Source organism: Ambystoma mexicanum, chromosome 3q (assembly GCF_040938575.1).
Source record: "Ambystoma mexicanum isolate Mex_15411 chromosome 3q, UKY_AmexF1_1, whole genome shotgun sequence".
Taxonomy (NCBI): Eukaryota; Metazoa; Chordata; class Amphibia; order Caudata; family Ambystomatidae; genus Ambystoma; species Ambystoma mexicanum.
The window spans coordinates 1046292995-1046309233 of NC_090926.1; the positions used below are offsets into that span (position 1 = coordinate 1046292995).

The following is a 16239-nucleotide window of genomic DNA, read 5'->3' on the forward strand; positions in this document are numbered from 1 at the left end:
AGGCTTGGTGCAGCATGCCGGTTCAAGTAGCTGGAGATAGGGGGAACGGCAGCGGCGCAGTGCGGCGTAGGCCCCCAGCCGCAGCGTGTGTCCCCACAGATCCGGGGGGGGTGAACAATACCAGGAGAGGTATCACCAGCATAGGGGGCACAGTGCCTAAAGCGCCGTCGCGTAGTATGGCAGCCTGCGAGGCGCGCCTGTAGTGAGCGGGGTTGGCAACCTGGAATCACCGGGGCTAATAACACAACTCCCCAGCCAACCTACCTTGCCGTGAGTAGAGTCCTGTGTTCCGTGGGAGCAGGGGCGGCAGAGGGAGAGCAGGTGAGCAGGCTGAGGGGAAGACGACCTGCGGCAATGTCTACGTCCCCCGCCGTGTGGGACCAGGAAGCGGGAGACTCCGGGACCTTCAGGCACCAAGGAGTTAGTGGGCGGAGGTGACTGTGTGGCCCAGTGGAGTTCCCGGCGGTGCGCAGGAGCTTGATCTGGAGAGTGCTGGTTGGGTCCACCGGCCGCAGCGGCTCGGTCCGCTCTGAAGGGCTCTGATGCCCCTCCCCCACGGCGGCCCGCAGCGCCGCGGTTCCTGGTGTCGGAGTGAGCCACAGTCGCTGGAGTCGTGGCGCGGCCCGGGCTAGGCACACGCTGCCCCAGTCCGAGCGGGGCGCACAGCAGGTAAGCAGGAAAGCAGGGTGATGGAGAGAGGTCCTGCAGCAAAGTCTTCATCACCCGCCGTGTGATTCCAGGGGACGGGGGACTCCGGGACCCACAGGCCCCTACGAAGTTAGCAGGCGGAGGTGGTTGTCCGTCTCAGTGGATTCCATGGCAGCGTGCAGGGGCTTGGTCCGGGGAATGCCGGGTGGATCCGCCAGTCGCAGCGGCTCGGCCCTCTCGGAAGGTCTTTGATGCCCCTCCCCCACAGCGGCCCGCAGCGCCGCGCTCTCTGGTGTCAGAGAGAGCTGCAGTCCCTGGAGCCGTGGCGCGGCTCGAGAATGTCACCCACAGCCCTAGTTAGAGCGGGGCTCACAGCACAGCCCCCGGGGGGAGCACGGGTCCAGAAGTCGGCAGAGGTGTAGCTTGGAGGTTCACCCAGAAGCGCCGTCAGTGCAGAGCAGATCCATAGTATTTAAAGGCACTTTTCCAAGTTTATGCACTCACCAGTCCGGAGCTCTGCGATTAGGCGGCCATCTTGTTTCGGCGCAACAGCGCCCCCCCATAACCATCCAAATTTGACGGGACAAATGGCATTTGCCTTTCAGAAAATCAACACACACACAAAACCAAGAGAGGATATTTTCTTCGAATAGTGTTTTTGAAAACGTTTAAAAGTGTGCATGTTTTAAACTCCAAGAACCAATATCAATGTTTTCCCTGGAAAATGCAGTACCGAAATGGGACATATCACATTTAGTAGTATGTTAATTTTCATCAGGTTATATAGTGCAGTGGTGAAGTTTCCGCCCTGTAAATCTAAACACTGTGGTTCAAGCCCGAGGAAGGTGTTTATTCATAAATTCAAAGAAGACACTCCATGTTTCCCATTTTTGCTGGGGGGGGGGGCTGAGTCCACCCTCTGAAAATGTGGGTGGACTCTGTCCAGCCGCGTGTACCCTCGACTTGAGCCCTGGTAACATTTTTTGGGGGAGTCATTAAATCGCTATCAAAAAGTATATTGAATTCATATAAAAATGTTTATTCATTTTATAGAAAAATATATATTAAAATGTATATTAAATTGTATATAAATGTATATAAAAAGTTATATCCAATTTTATATAAAAATTTTACATTAAAATGTATATACCTTTTATATTAAAATGATGAATTCTGCGCGGCAATCAAAAACATAGGGGTTCTTGTCAATTTGATATAAAATGTATATCCAATTTATATTAACTTGATATCAAAGTGACAGGGTTGGTGCAGGAAAAGGGGCAGGGCTAAGACCGGAAATGGGGGCAGGGCAGCCCTTTGACATGTATTTGTCTGAAGGTGAGTGAGCTTTGTTATGAGGTGAGCCCTATCCTTCACCTATGTATTGCATGGCACGCATGGTTATGTACATATACTGCTGTGTAATTTATTTAAACAGCATGTGAACCTATAAAAGGTATTCTTCATGAGTACCTAAATCAAGGTAAAGCATTCTGTTTGGAAATGTGAATTGTGTTTCTGAGACCCCATTAAACCTCCAAATAGTTTTGCCTTGGCTTCGATGCCACAGCTTGATAATGGACCACAGTAAATAATGAGCAAAGCACCTGCCGAGATTCTTTCCAGCTTTAAGCCATGTCCCATTACTCCTTATGTCACCTCTCGAAAATCACTTATCAGTTTATGGGTAGAACTAGCTTTTATAAATGTAATGGAGAAAGAGATACATTTGAACCAATGCAGTTTTATTCCTTTAATTCATATACTCCTCATATCAAAGTCTGCACCATCAGTTTGTGTCTAAGGAACTCCTTTATCAGATGCTTAATAAGGAGAATGCACCATATGCATCTCTGGCGACGCAATGCTCCTCTTGTATTTTATCATAGGTGACATCGATTTCAAATAAGCCTTAAACTGGGAAGCAGATTTTACTGAAATAAATAAATGAATGAATTCAGTTTTTCATGAACATTAAAAGAAGTCTTGATAAAGGTGATCGTGGCTCCTGCCTCATATGAAGCAAAAATGTCTCCCATATTCTAAGCTGGAAGGGATGTCCTCTGTGTAGAGCTGTGTCGCTGGTAAAGTAGGTAACCCTCCATTTCGGAAGTACTTATAGAGTGCGTTGGAAAACCACTGACTTACCGATTCAGAACAAAAGACATACCATGTCCAGAACTGCGGCAGCGCTACATTAAAATTAAGTTGCAAATTATACTTCATAAATTCTTTGGGCACAGCAAGCCCTAACTGGAATGGTTACTCTCTGTGATAATAAATGGCTAAATTGTTTTACAAGGTATTCCACGATTATCAACAAGGATCTTGGAATTTCCTAATAATGCTCAATTATAGAAGATGCTCAAACTGGAAAACAATTGCCAAAATATTAATACGTTTGTACATTTTAATATTAAAACTGACATGTTCTTGTAATGTTGAATTGAATGGAAACAATATAGGCTTTAGGCACACGCATATGAGAAGTAAGCCACTTAATTATATTTGTTGTTGTTTTGTTTTCTGCAGGACCTGCCTGAACAATGGAATAGTACCAAAAAGATTGCAATGAGGACAAAGCAGAATGTGGCTCCTTTGCAGGCCAATGAAGTGTCCATAATTCGTAGGAAAGCCCAACAGCTTGAGGTAGGGATTTGCTTCTGGTGAACATAAAATCAGTAGCCACAAATTCCACCACCTTAGATGATTTTAAACAATGGGGGTCATTACGACCCTGGCGTTAAGGGTTTAACAGCGCCGTAAAAGGTGTCGGTGCCGTTAAACCCTTAACGCCTGATTACGAGGTCCCTTTGCGGGACCCGACCTTAACGGCTGGTTTTGCCAGCCGTTAAAGTAGGGTGCCGCAAAGGGACCTCGGTGCTAATTATGGTACCGCAATTTGTGTTTTTTTTCTAGAGGTTGTGGAGCTGGAGAAATCATGGGAAGAGCAGAATTAGAGCCAAGCCAGAGCCTACCTAGAGCCTAGGTAGGTAAGAGTCCTATGTAGATCATGCCAGCATACCACAAAATACTTTGGGCCTCATCACGAGTTGGGCTGTAGCCCTTAAATCCGGCGGTAACGGTATTACAGCCGCATTTAAGGGCTGGCCCTATCACAAGTTGGGCACTGAACAGGCTGTTTTATCTCCAGCTTTTTTCTGGAGGTGAAAATCCCTTTTTTCGGCGGCATTACAGCCGGCTGTATTAGCCCGCAGTATTAGCACTGAAAATTCCCCATTGGATCCAATGGAACCAATCAGGAATGAGGATTTACCATTAAGGCCCAACCTGTGATCCGGTGGTAATACCACCGGGCCGGTTGGTGCTAGGGCTATTACAGTCGGCGGTATTACAGCCGGGAATACAGCCCAACTCGTGATGAGGCCCTTTGTTTCCTGCCTCTCCACCTCCAAAACCTATTCTTGATGCCCTGCATCCTCAACCCCCATGATACAGTTGACCCAATCCAGCTCAAGCCCTTCCTTACCAGCTCAATTGCACTGTACATAGGGCGTATTGATGGTTGGAGCAGTCTCATTGCTGGGTGCTATATATTGCCAAGATATAGTAGTCAATACAGTAAGCTGGGTGCTGGTGGGGGAAGGAGCTAGAAATAGTATTTGTTTACATTTATTTGAAGAATAGGGATGTCATCATCATAATTCCTTTATTCGACACTATGTGCCCGATTCATGGAACTATTTGCATGGCTCAAAGTGACTTTGCACTGCCAACACAAACCCTGATTCATGGAACTATGCAAAGTGTATGTTTGCAGTACAAAATGACTTTGCACTGCAAAAATACAATTTACACAGTTCCATGAATCAGGGTTTGTGTCGGCAGTGCAAAGTCACTTTTCAGGAGTGCAAAGCCACTTTGAACGGTTAAAATAAATTGCTTTAATCGGGCCCTATGTCTTCAGGTACATGACAAATGACAAACAATACAGGGATGTCTGTTCTGACCAGAAATTACTTAAAATGGCACCATTACATACAGCGGAGGAATTCAAAGAAAGAGTGCCCGCACAAAGATGAGATTAATTAGTGTGCTAGTTTGAGTTTGCGCAAAATGGGACTTAGACCAAGGACAAAACAAAAAATACATAGGCCCTCATTCCGAGTACTACGAGGTTGTTAGGGAGAATTCTCTGTTTAGGCTGAATTTCCTAACCTAGTGAGTCCCCCAGCAGCTTTGCTGGATTTTTTGGGGTTTATTTTTTTCTCCTGCCAAGAGTGAGACTCTTTCACCCTCACTCTTGGACATGATTTGAGTGTGTTTCTTTGAATCTAGAAGTGTTTAATGGGCTATGGGGTCTTTTACTCCATAGGGCTATGTGTTTTTGTGATGTGTATTACACAGCACCCTCAGAGCAGTGACACAGGGGTGTCATAGTGACCCCCCAGTATAGACTCCATACCCTGGGACTGACTACTGTCTCCCAGGGCATGTAAAGTCACCATTGACTTTACTAGTCTTAAATTCTGAACAGAACCAGTACAAACCATCATATTGTGGACGTACTGGCTGGGGCAATTCGATTGCCCCAGGGTCTGTTAGTCGAGGGGGCACGTCTCCGTCCCCCCTGATCGAGTTTTGGCTGGTGGCAGTGGATACTACTTTTTATATTCAACCGTAAATATTTTCCTATGGGATTTCCCATTGTTTTAGGCTACTATCTTTATTTAATTATTTACGGTAGCCTCGAACATACCGCCGGTTTATTTAATTAATATTAATTCCCGGTTGGTATTTTTTTGCCAAAACTTGATTCTAAAATGGCGTTTGTGTTCTCTTCTGTGACTCCAACCCAAGTCGAGCCCTTTGTTCCACTTTTTGGCGGGCTTCTCCACAGAAGCCATCCAAAGTGGTGCCACTATGTCTGGGGTACTTAGGAGGGGTGGAGGGGAATTTAGGCACCCTGGACTGGGTTGCCTAGGCAACTCAAGTTGCACTCCGTCCTGATTGGCCCAAGTGGTGAGCCGGCCGGCTCACGACTTAGCATGTTTGAGTGACAGCTAGGCTGAGTGAATGGGGGTTTGCTGCATAAAAGCAGGGCTTTGGGGACTGGAACTTCAGAAGTCGCCACAGGACCTAAGAATCTGACGAGGGAGAAGCTGAGCCGACCTGCCACGACACCACGACCGGTGGAGCCCTGCTGGACCGTCTCACCACTTTTTCCCAACGACAGAGGAGATCTCCCGCCGGAGAGCCTTCTTCCTTTAACTGGTGGGGATAACCAGTTTCACCGTCTTTTCGCTTTGCCGACGTATCTCGTGGCCGCCTTGCCCGTGCCAAGCACCCCGGCAACCAGGATACCACGTTTTACCATGACCGTGAGACAAAGGTACCACCTTTAACCGGAAACTCCGTGGCTGGTTTCGGCCCTGGTAGTGCAACGACCTTCATCTTTCCTCAAAGTCGAGATCTTCTCTTCCCCTGGACGACGACGCAACTTGCACCCACTACCAGGAACAACTGCCACCGCTGGAGGATCCTTCCCACTTAAGGTACCGTGTCCCGCCTGGCTTCCCTTGCAACGGACTGTACGGGGTAGATTTAGCCCCCGGCTTTCGAACCTGGGTTAGTCTGGGATACCCTGGCTAAACTTTCCTAAAGCCTCTCTAAACTCTTTTCTGAACCCTCTGCAAGACTTTCTAAGCCTAGTGTAACTGTGTGATCTTTGGCGCATTTGTGCTCTGCTCTATCTAAGAGGGGGCCCAGCCTTTGGCTCACCAGTGACTTTTTGCTTTCTGCCTTGCTAACAGTGTTCTTGAATCATAGAGTGGTGTACCTCTTCATATTCTGTCTTTCCCCCCCCTTTTTTCACAACCTTATTAGAGTGCAATCTAGTTAAGCGCTCACCTCTGTATGAAAATAAGTGGTGTTTTAATGTGATTTTCTAATAGGGAAAAAGAGGTGTATATATCATAATAGTAACTGTGTTTAGAATATTTTACAATAAGAGTGCTGGAGTGTTTCAACTGTGTGTTTTTAAATAAATAATTATATACTTTGATACCAAAGCTCTGGTCAGTGTTTGCTTGTATTATTGTATCTGAGTGCCTATTGAGTATACTTTGCATACTGCCTAACTCTTCTTGAGGGAAGTCTGACTGCTCAGCCACAGCTACCAGGTAAATCTGGGTGGTGCAGACTGCCACCAAGTGGGTTTACTGCCAACACCTGTAGTCTTAAATCTTTTGCAGTGGTCCCTAAGGGAACTGCACAGGTTTCTGCCTAACACTGGTGTACAGCGGTGGGATTTGTATTGAGTATACACTTTAGAGTGCTTGGGGATACCTTAGTACAACTAACCACAAAGCTTAGCACTGAAAAAGTAATCTTTCTAACATATCAACTATGGAAACCTATAGGCAAGAGTCCCTTGCTACAAAAACTTCTGATTGTTTAAGAGTATTGTGTAAGCATAAGAACCTCCTGACTAAAGGCAAGAAAATGGAGTTAATAGAAAGGTTGTTAGCTAACCAAAGTCTGGATGATGGGTCTGAGGAACCTACCATGCCAGAAAATGTAGATAACAGTATAGAAATTGATATTGATCCAAATGTTGATAATCTTGAGGAAGAGTCAGAAGAGGAGGGTGAGGCTGCTGTGACTGTCCCCCCCCTAGGCCTCTGTCTGCCCTACCTGCTGTACCTACTGGGCCTTTACCAAGTCCCACACTAAGTCCTCAATATCTCGAATTAGAGAAAATGAAACTTGAATTAGAGTTCAAGAAACTGAATACTCTGGCTGAACAGAGACATCAGGAAATGAATCAAGAACTAAGGCTAAGGGAAATGGAGCTCAAGCATGAGCTAGAAATGAAGAAATTATCTGCCGAAAATGCTTCCCTCTCTGGAAGTTCCAGTCCTAAAAGACCCCGGATGCCTAAAGAATTGGTTGGTATGTATGAGCCTAAGTTGGATGTGTTGGATTGGTTGTCTCTGTTTGAATATAATCATGGGCTCCAGAACATCACAGGAAATGACTTACTCACCTGGTTGTTCTCTAGGCTTCCCCCTGTTGCAACTGATGTGGTAATGGAGTTGGTGGAGGAGGATAGGAAAGAGTATGAATGTGTGATAGCTGATAGCTAGATTTGGGAAGACCCCTTCCCAGTATCTTAAGAGGTTTAGAACCCTCAAAAAGCATGATGGTTCCCCTTGGGCTACCTGGGTGAGTGAAGGGTTGAAAAACTTAGAGGGATGGATTAAGGGTTACAAAGTGAACACTTATGAAGGTATGAAGAATCTTTTTATGTTGGAGTCAATTTATGATGCCTGCTCTCCTGAGCTCAGGCAGCACTTGGCTGATTCAAAGGAATTAGATTCCCGAAAACTAGCTAAGGCTGCTGACTTGTGGGTCACTCACAAGGATTCTGGGGTAACTCAGAAAAAGGATGAGGGGAAACAGCCTAAAAAGGACTCCAAAGAGAATTCTAATACTGCAAATTCCAAAGAGGGCCCCAAACAAAACCAGAAGGGTAAGCCACCAGGGAACCACAGCAGAATAGTGTCTCCTCTGGTGCTAAACCAGAGGGAGGTCAGAACAAGCCTCCATTCCAGAAGGCATTTGGTAAATGCTTTGTTTGTGGCTCTACTGACCATGTGAAAGGAGATCCCAGGTGTAAGGGTAAACCTTCAGGGATCCAACTTGCCTCCTTAGCCTTCGCTCCAGAAGAGGAAGTCCCAGTGGCAAGTGGAAACTTTCTACTGCTGGCTGATGAACCCATTGGAGTCTCAGCCAGTGTTTCTTTAGTCTCTCTGGGGTTGTGGGAACAACAGAATTTAGAGGTGTATAATTCTATCCCAGATAATACTAAAGAGTATTATAAAGACAGTGTCCAGGTAAATGGTCAGGAGATCCTGCCATTAGAGACACTGGGGCCAGCATAACTGTGGTGGATGAATCTTTTTTCAAGGCAGAGGATGTTGCTAAGGCACCCAAATGCCTCACCAAGTTAGCTGGAGGGCCTGTGGAGATGTGTCCCCACTTACCAGTTCTCATCCAGTGTAATGACATGGCTGTAAAAATACCTGTCAGTGTACAATGTGAAGTGCCAGGTAGGGTTCTGTTGGGTAATGACCTGAAAGCTCTTGGAGTTGTGTCACATACCCCCAGACCACCTAGTAAAAGGTTACAGGGGCTCACAAAACCTGCAAGAGAGAAAACCCTGTGAGGGTTATCTCAGGAGATGATGACAGAGATCACTCCTTTACCACTGGAGCAACTCACTGCAGTAACTACCAGATCAGGAGCAAAGGGGCAACCCAGGACTCCTAGGAAAAAGTCAGCAACAAGCACTCCAGTGCTTCCAACAGTTACACCTGTAGCTCCACCTCCAGCTGAGGCTGAGAGGGAGGTACAACCCTGTATGGTTGAACTAGACTCTGAAGAAGAGCTAGTGGGAGGCCAAGAACTTATTGGAGATCTAGACCCTGAGGACCATCCTGAGATGCAGTCTTTACTGGCAGAAGGTGGGCCCAGCAGGGCAGCTTTCCGTAAGGGACAAAGAGAATGTCCAACTCTGGAGGGTCTCCGCCAACAGGCAGCTGCTCAGGCTGATGGGCAAGAGCCTGGGAAGTATAGGTTGCACTGGGAAGATGGCCTCTTCTACAGTGAACCAACTGAGTCTGAACCTGGAGACTACAAACGCCTTGTAGTACCTCAAGAAAACAGACAACAGTTCTTGCACTTAGCCCACGAGATTCCTTTGGCTGGTCACTTGAGTTTCAAGAAGACCAAGGAAAGGCTCTCACTCTACTTCTACTGGCCAAAAATGGGGGCCGAAGTAGATAAGTTCTGCAAGAGCTGCCATACCTGCCAAACTCCTGGTAAGGTTGGCGCCAAGAATGTGGCACCATTAGTGCCTCTCCCAGTTGTGGGAGTCCCATTTGAGAGGGTAGGGATTGACATTGTTGGTCCCCTTGATCCCCCTACCTCCTCAGGCAACAGGTTTAGCCTTGTTGTAGTAGACCATGCTACTAGATATCCTGAGGCAATCCCTATGAGAACTGTTACAGCTCTGGCTGTGGCTAAGGCCCTCCTTGGTATTTTTACCAGGGTTGGGTTTCCTAAGGAAGTAATATCCGACAGGGCGTCAAACATTATGTCCCACTACATGAAAGCCATGTGGAAAACCTGTGGAGTTACTTACAAGTTCTCAACCACCTACCACCCCCAAATCAATGGGCTGGTAGAAAGATTTAACAGAACCATGAAGAGCATGATAGGTGCTTTAGAGGAACCCCTGAAAAAAAAGTGGGACCTTCTACTGCCATGCCTTCTCTTTGCTTATAGAGAAGTCCCTCAGGAGGGAGTAGGTTATTCTCCCTTTGAACTTCTCTATGTCCATCCGGTCAGAGGTCCATTGGCCCTGATTAAGGAGGGGTTGGAAGGTGCTCCTTCCCTCAAGCCAGTCAGAGTGACTGACTATGTGATAGGTCTCTGAAGGAGAATGTCACACATGATGGCAGAAGCTAGTGATAACCTGAAAGCTGGACAAGCTTTGGTCAAGCATTGGCATGATCAAAAGGCTAACATGGTTGAGTTTACTCAAGACCAGCTAGTTCTCGTTATGCTCCCAACAAGGCAGAGGGCCTTGCAAGACAAATGGATGGGACCCTTCAAAGTTGTGGGAAAACTTGGAGAGGTCAACTATCTGGTGGATCTGGGCAGACCCAGGGAAGCTCCTAGAGTCTTCCACACCAACCGACTGAAGGCGCACATCTCCAGACCTGCAGTAGGAGCCTTGCTTCTAGCTTCAGCAGCAGAGGAAGAAGAGAGTGAGTCTCTCCCTGATCTCCTCAGACGTGTACCTTTAGATGAAAAAATTGAAGGAGTCAATCTCTCTTCAGATCTGACACCTGAGCAACAAGAGGAGTGCAAATCTATGTTAAATCAGTTTGCCTCCCTGTTCTCACTCTCACCAGGCTTGACCCCTTGGGGACAGCACGAGATACTCACTGGTGACTGTCTGCCAGTCAAAAGCAGAGGATACCGAATGTCAGAAAATGTGAGAACCCATATCAAGGGGGAGGTCAAGAAGATGCTTGATCTCGGGGTAATAGAACCCTCTACTAGTCCATGGTCTAGCCCAGTTGTGTTAGTACTAAAGGCAGGGTCCAAAGACTTAAGATTCTGTGTGGACTATAGAGCTCTTAATGCAGTCACCAAGACTGATGCCCACCCTTTACCAAGGACAGATGAGTTGGTGGATAAACTTGGTGCAGCCAAGTACCTCAGCACATTTGACCTTACGTCAGGCTATTGGCAAATAGCCTTGACAGACCATGCCAAGGAGAAAACTGCATTTTCCACCCCAGTTGGCTTGTACCAGTTTAAGGTCATGCCTTTTGGATTAAAAAATGCACCTGCTACATTCCAAAGGATGGTAAACCAAGTTCTAGCTGGGATGGAGGATTTCTGCATGGCATACTTGGATGAGATTGCAGTCTTCAGCCACTCCTGGGAAGATCATGTGAACCACCTAGGACATGTTTTGCATGCTCTTGGACAGGCCAATTTGACAATCAAGGCAAGTAAATGCCAGATAGGTCAAAGTAAAGTGGTCTACCTTGGGCATGAGGTAGGAGGTGGAGAAATAAGGCCTTTGCTCAGCAAGATTGAAGCTGTGCAAAATTGGACAACACCTACTACGCAAACCCAAGTGCGAGCCTTCCTAGGCCTCACTAGGTACTACAGGAATTTCATTGAGAACTATGGGACCATAGCTTCTCCACTGAATGTAATCTCCTCTCCAAAATTCCCTAAAAAGGTCAAATGGAATGAGGAGTGCAATCAGGCCTTTGAAAAACTGAAGAAAGCTATTTGCCAAGCTCCAGTATTGAGAGCTCCTGACTACCACCAAACTTTCATTGTACAAGCTGATGCTTTCAATGTAGGTATAGGTGCAGTTCTAAGCCAACTGGATGAGAAGGGTAGGGAGCACCCCATTTGCTTCATCAGCCGTAAGCTGAAGGATCTTGAGACAAGGTGGGCAACAATAGAAAGAGAATGCTTTGCTATTGTGTGGGCACTGAAGAAGTTTAGGCCATACTTGTATGGTTCTACTTTTGTCATTCAGACTGACCACCAACCCTAGAGATGGTTAATGCAAATGAAGGGAGAAAATCCAAAACTATTGAGATGGTCAATCTGCCTGCAAGGGTTTGATTTCGCCATTGAGCACAGGTCAGGGTGTCACCATCAAAATGCTGATGGACTCTCTAGGATGTATGTCATCGACTAGAGGTATGAGGTTCATCCAGGAGTGGATTAAATCCTCCTGTCCCTTAGTCTGGGGGGGGGACAGTGTTAGGGAGAATTCTCTGTTTAGGCTCAATTTCCTAACCTAGTGAGTCCCCCAGCAGCTTTGCTGGATTTTTTGGGGTTTATTTTTTTCTCCTGCCAAGAGTGAGACTCTTTCACCCTCACTCTTGGACATGATTTGAGTGTGTTTCTTTGAATCTAGAAGTGTTTAATGGGCTATGGGGTCTTTTACTCCATAGGGCTTCATGTGTTTTTGTGATGTGTGTTACACAGCACCCTCAGTGCAGTGACACAGGGGTGTCATAGTGACCCCCCAGTATAGACTCCATACCCTGGGACTGACTACTGTCTCCCAGGGCATGTAAAGTCACCATTGACTTTACTAGTCTTAAATTCTGAACAGAACCAGTACAAACCATCATATTGTGGACGTACTGGCTGGGGCAATTCGATTGCCCCAGGGTCTGTTAGTCGAGGGGGCACGTCTCCGTCCCCCCTGATCGAGTTTTGGCTGGTGGCAGTGGATACTACTTTTTATATTCAACCGCGAATATTTTCCTATGGGATTTCCCATTGTTTTAGGCTTCTATCTTTATTTAATTATTTACGGTAGCCTCAAACATACCGCCGGTTTATTTAATTACTATTAATTCTCCGGTTGGTATTTTTTGCCAAAACTTGATTCTAAAATGGCGTTTGTGTTCTCTTCTGTGACTTCAACCCAAGTCGAGCCCGGCTTTCGAACCTGGGTTAGTCTGGGACACCCTGGCTAAACTTTCCTAAAGCCTCTCTAAACTCTTTTCTGAACCCTCTGCAAGACTTTCTAAGCCTAGTGTAACTGTGTGATCTTGGGCACATTTGTGCTCTGCTCTCTCTAAGAGGGGGCCCAGCCTTGGGACTTTGGCTCACCAGTGACTTTTTGCTCTCTGCCTTGCTAACAGAGTTCTTGAATCATAGAGTGGTGTACCTCTTCATATTCTGTCTTTCTCCCCCCCTTTTTTTCACAACCTTATTAGAGTGCAATCTAGTTAAGCGCTCACCTCTGTATGAAAATAAGTGGTGTTTTACTGTGATTTTCTAATAGGGAAAAAGGGGTGTATATATCATGATAGTAACTGTGTTTAGAATATTTTACAATAAGAGTTCTGGAGTGTTTCAACTGTGTGTTTTTAAATAAATAATTATATACTTTGATACCAAAGCTCTGGTCAGTGTTTGCTTGTATTATTGTATCTGAGTGCCTATTGAGTATACTTTGCATACTGTCTAACTCTTTTTGAGGGAAGTCTGACTGCTCAGCCACAGCTACCAGGTAAATCTGGGTGGTGCAGACTGCTACCAAGTGGGTTTACTGCCAACACCTGTAGTCTTAAATCTTTTGCAGTGGTCCCTAAGGGAACTGCACAGGTTTCTGCCTAACAGAGGTCCCTTAGCGGATCCCTTCCTTAACGCCTGGTCTGACCAGGTGTTAAGGACGGGACCCTTTAAGGGACCTGGGCGCAAATAACAGGCTTGGCATACGCCGGCCCATTATTGGCGCCCTCCCCATTCCCATTGAGCCCTATGGGGGCTCAAATGGGAATGGGGAATGGTTTGGTGAATAGGGACTTACCGGTCCCGCCAAGGTCTGACTATACTGTTAAGTCCCCATTGCACCAAACCGGACACAGTCATTGGCAGTCCACCAGTAGACCGCAGCTACCAAGATCAACAGCCCTGCCTAAGTTCTTTGGTGTGTGTGTGTATGTTCAACGATTACAAAAAAAAAGACCTTGGCTACAAAGCCAGTGGTGTGGGCTGCACTTCCATGTACCACATTGTGTTTTATAATGTTATAATAGTTTTCAGGAGGAATATATGTATTCTCAAAGTGTTAATAAAATATTACATTTTTTATATTCTTTGTTCATACATTTTCTAAATGCAATTTGTGATTGGCAAATGCATAACAGGGCCAATGCATTTCGGACACTGTATGTCCTTCTTCAGGGCCAGTATTATTCTTTAACTAGATCTAATACATTATCAGTAGTCAACCCATTTGTGTAATCCACATAAATATTGTCAAATCAGTATACATTATGATAAGTCATGGTAAGTAATAGTCCATTTGTGTATACATTATCAACATGATCATCATCCAACCATTGTGCATAAGGGTTAAATATATATGGCAACTAACAATGTGGCGAGTAACAAGACATAGTAGGTGAAAAATGACATCCAGTTGTATGATGTCTGTAAGTATTTAAGAAATATAAAAGTATGCGGGTGTTATATTATCCAAGGGTAGATCATTTAGTGCTCGATATATAGTTACATTCCTTAACTAAAAATCAATGCCGCGTTCAATTCGTGTGTTAAAGCTTCAGTAGCAGGTTATTGGCATTCATCCTATTGCACAACATATGTGCTCGATGTGATGAATATAAGAATACAGCAATTTATTTAATGTCACCCATACTTATTTCAAGTGCTCTAACCTTAACGCTTACCTAAAACGTGTTTTCAAACAATTGAAAAAAACGAATGTGGCGATCTTCTTGTCGAGTAACAATTGCACTCGCCGTGCTGAATATGTAAAAAGGATCGAATTGTTTGATTCTGCATTATTTATGAGTTTCTGCCACCCATACTCATGTTGAGTATTCTGATCATGCTGATTACCTGGTTGCTTCTCCTGACACTTGAGAGCCACCGCAAGGACGCAGAGTCAGGCAGTGGTTAATGTAAGCTTCTCTCCGTTTCCATAGAAACCAAAATGGTGGATATTGTGTACTACGGTCTGCCATCTTGTTAAATGTAATACTCCTGGTCCCGTCCCCTTTCCATCCTCCATACGTTTGGAACATTCCATCCAGAGGGACAGGACCCTTTTGTAAAAAAGCATCAAATTGAAAAATGTGTCCTTCTTCTCTTCTTACTCTTCTTATGCGGGGTACCGCACGTGGCCGTAACCCTGCCCGCCTGAGCTCCACCCTGCGCATCGCCTTTTAGTTCTTTAATCCGCGTGGTCGGGGCTGGATGCACTTTCATCACTGGGAAGACATTTTTCTTGTTTCCCGTTGTCCTTCTCACCTGCCCCGGTTCTGCGGTCGCGTAGTCCTTCATCTTTGCTGGATCGATTGGGATTTGTTTCTTGTTCCTCTTGCGAATGTTGCTTCGCTAGGGCGGATCCCCATTCTTTCAGTTTGGAGTGTCTGGGACCGGATCACCGTTGGGACTCGTGTTTCTACTGCGACTCCCTTTCGGTCTGGGCACTTCAGTGTCCTCTTCGTCCGTGGGAGGAGATCTTCCAGCGAGTTCCTCCACTGTACTTCCAACTCTTCACAGACTAAAAGAAGAGACACCCGGTAAGTTCCTTACTTTTTAGGGCATCCCGTCCGGGGCACTCCTTCCCGGGGTCCTCCAGGTCCAGGGGGGGCTTCAAGAGCTCTGCTACCAGGGTTTCCCCTGAGGTGCCTTGCAGGCCTAATAGGCGTACAAGGGTTTTTTTCCAAGGGTTCCCGCGAGGGGCCTGCTGACACTGGATTACGATCCGAGGTTCACCAATCAGGTGCTAATAGCCAGCCCGGTTGTGCTGAGGCTTTGAGTACCGGAGTTTGCTCCAAGGTCTCCTTGTCTGGAGCCTCCCATACAGACACTGGGGTGCGCCCTGAGGCCTCCGTCGAGGCTTTCTGTACCGAACCACGGTTCAAGGCCTCTCTCAGGGGAGCTATACAGACCAGACTCTGTTCCGAGGTTCCTCTCATTGAGGCTAAGGTGTGCACCGACAGAACTGAGAGACCCATTAAGGTCTTGTCTGTGAGGTGGATTCCTCAACATTCCCGCGCTCGCAGTGATACCGGTTCTGTTGAGGGGGCACAGGGAGAGGTCGCTGACAGTATCTCCTCTGTTACCGTTTTTGCTGAGGTTCCTCTCTTGGAGGCTAATTCAAGGGGCCCCTTCAGGATTTCCAGTAAACGTCTGAGGCCCCACAGTACCAGATCTGCTGAAGATCCTTATGTCAAGGCTAAAGTTTCGATGAAGTCCCCTGACCATCCTGTGGAGTTACCTGCCTCATCCACACATGTGACGCAGTTCTCTTCAGGTGTGGACAAAATTGCGTGCCTTCCCTCGTGGTCTACGGTGGCCATTTTGGATTCTTCCCTTACACCCGCACTATCAACGACATGTGCTGGCAACCTTCTTTTTGTTGAACAACTGTTTCCACGAGTTAGTGCGAATCGCCACTACCGCATACGGTCTCGCTTCCTGGCAGCCTTCTTCATTATGTTCGTTCATATATGCCCCTTATGAGCGGCCTCT

The 16239-nt window shown here is 46.4% G+C and overlaps 1 protein-coding gene across 1 annotated transcript in view; it reads left to right on the plus strand.

Moving 5' to 3' along the window:
• The window catches only part of DNAH17 (dynein axonemal heavy chain 17), an 8024690-nt gene that overhangs the window by 2834577 nt on the left and 5173874 nt on the right, over positions 1-16239 (plus strand). The window contains exon 22 of the mRNA XM_069655242.1: positions 3181-3297. Within this exon, the coding sequence (XP_069511343.1) occupies positions 3181-3297 (117 nt within the window). The remainder of the gene's footprint in view (positions 1-3180; positions 3298-16239) is intronic.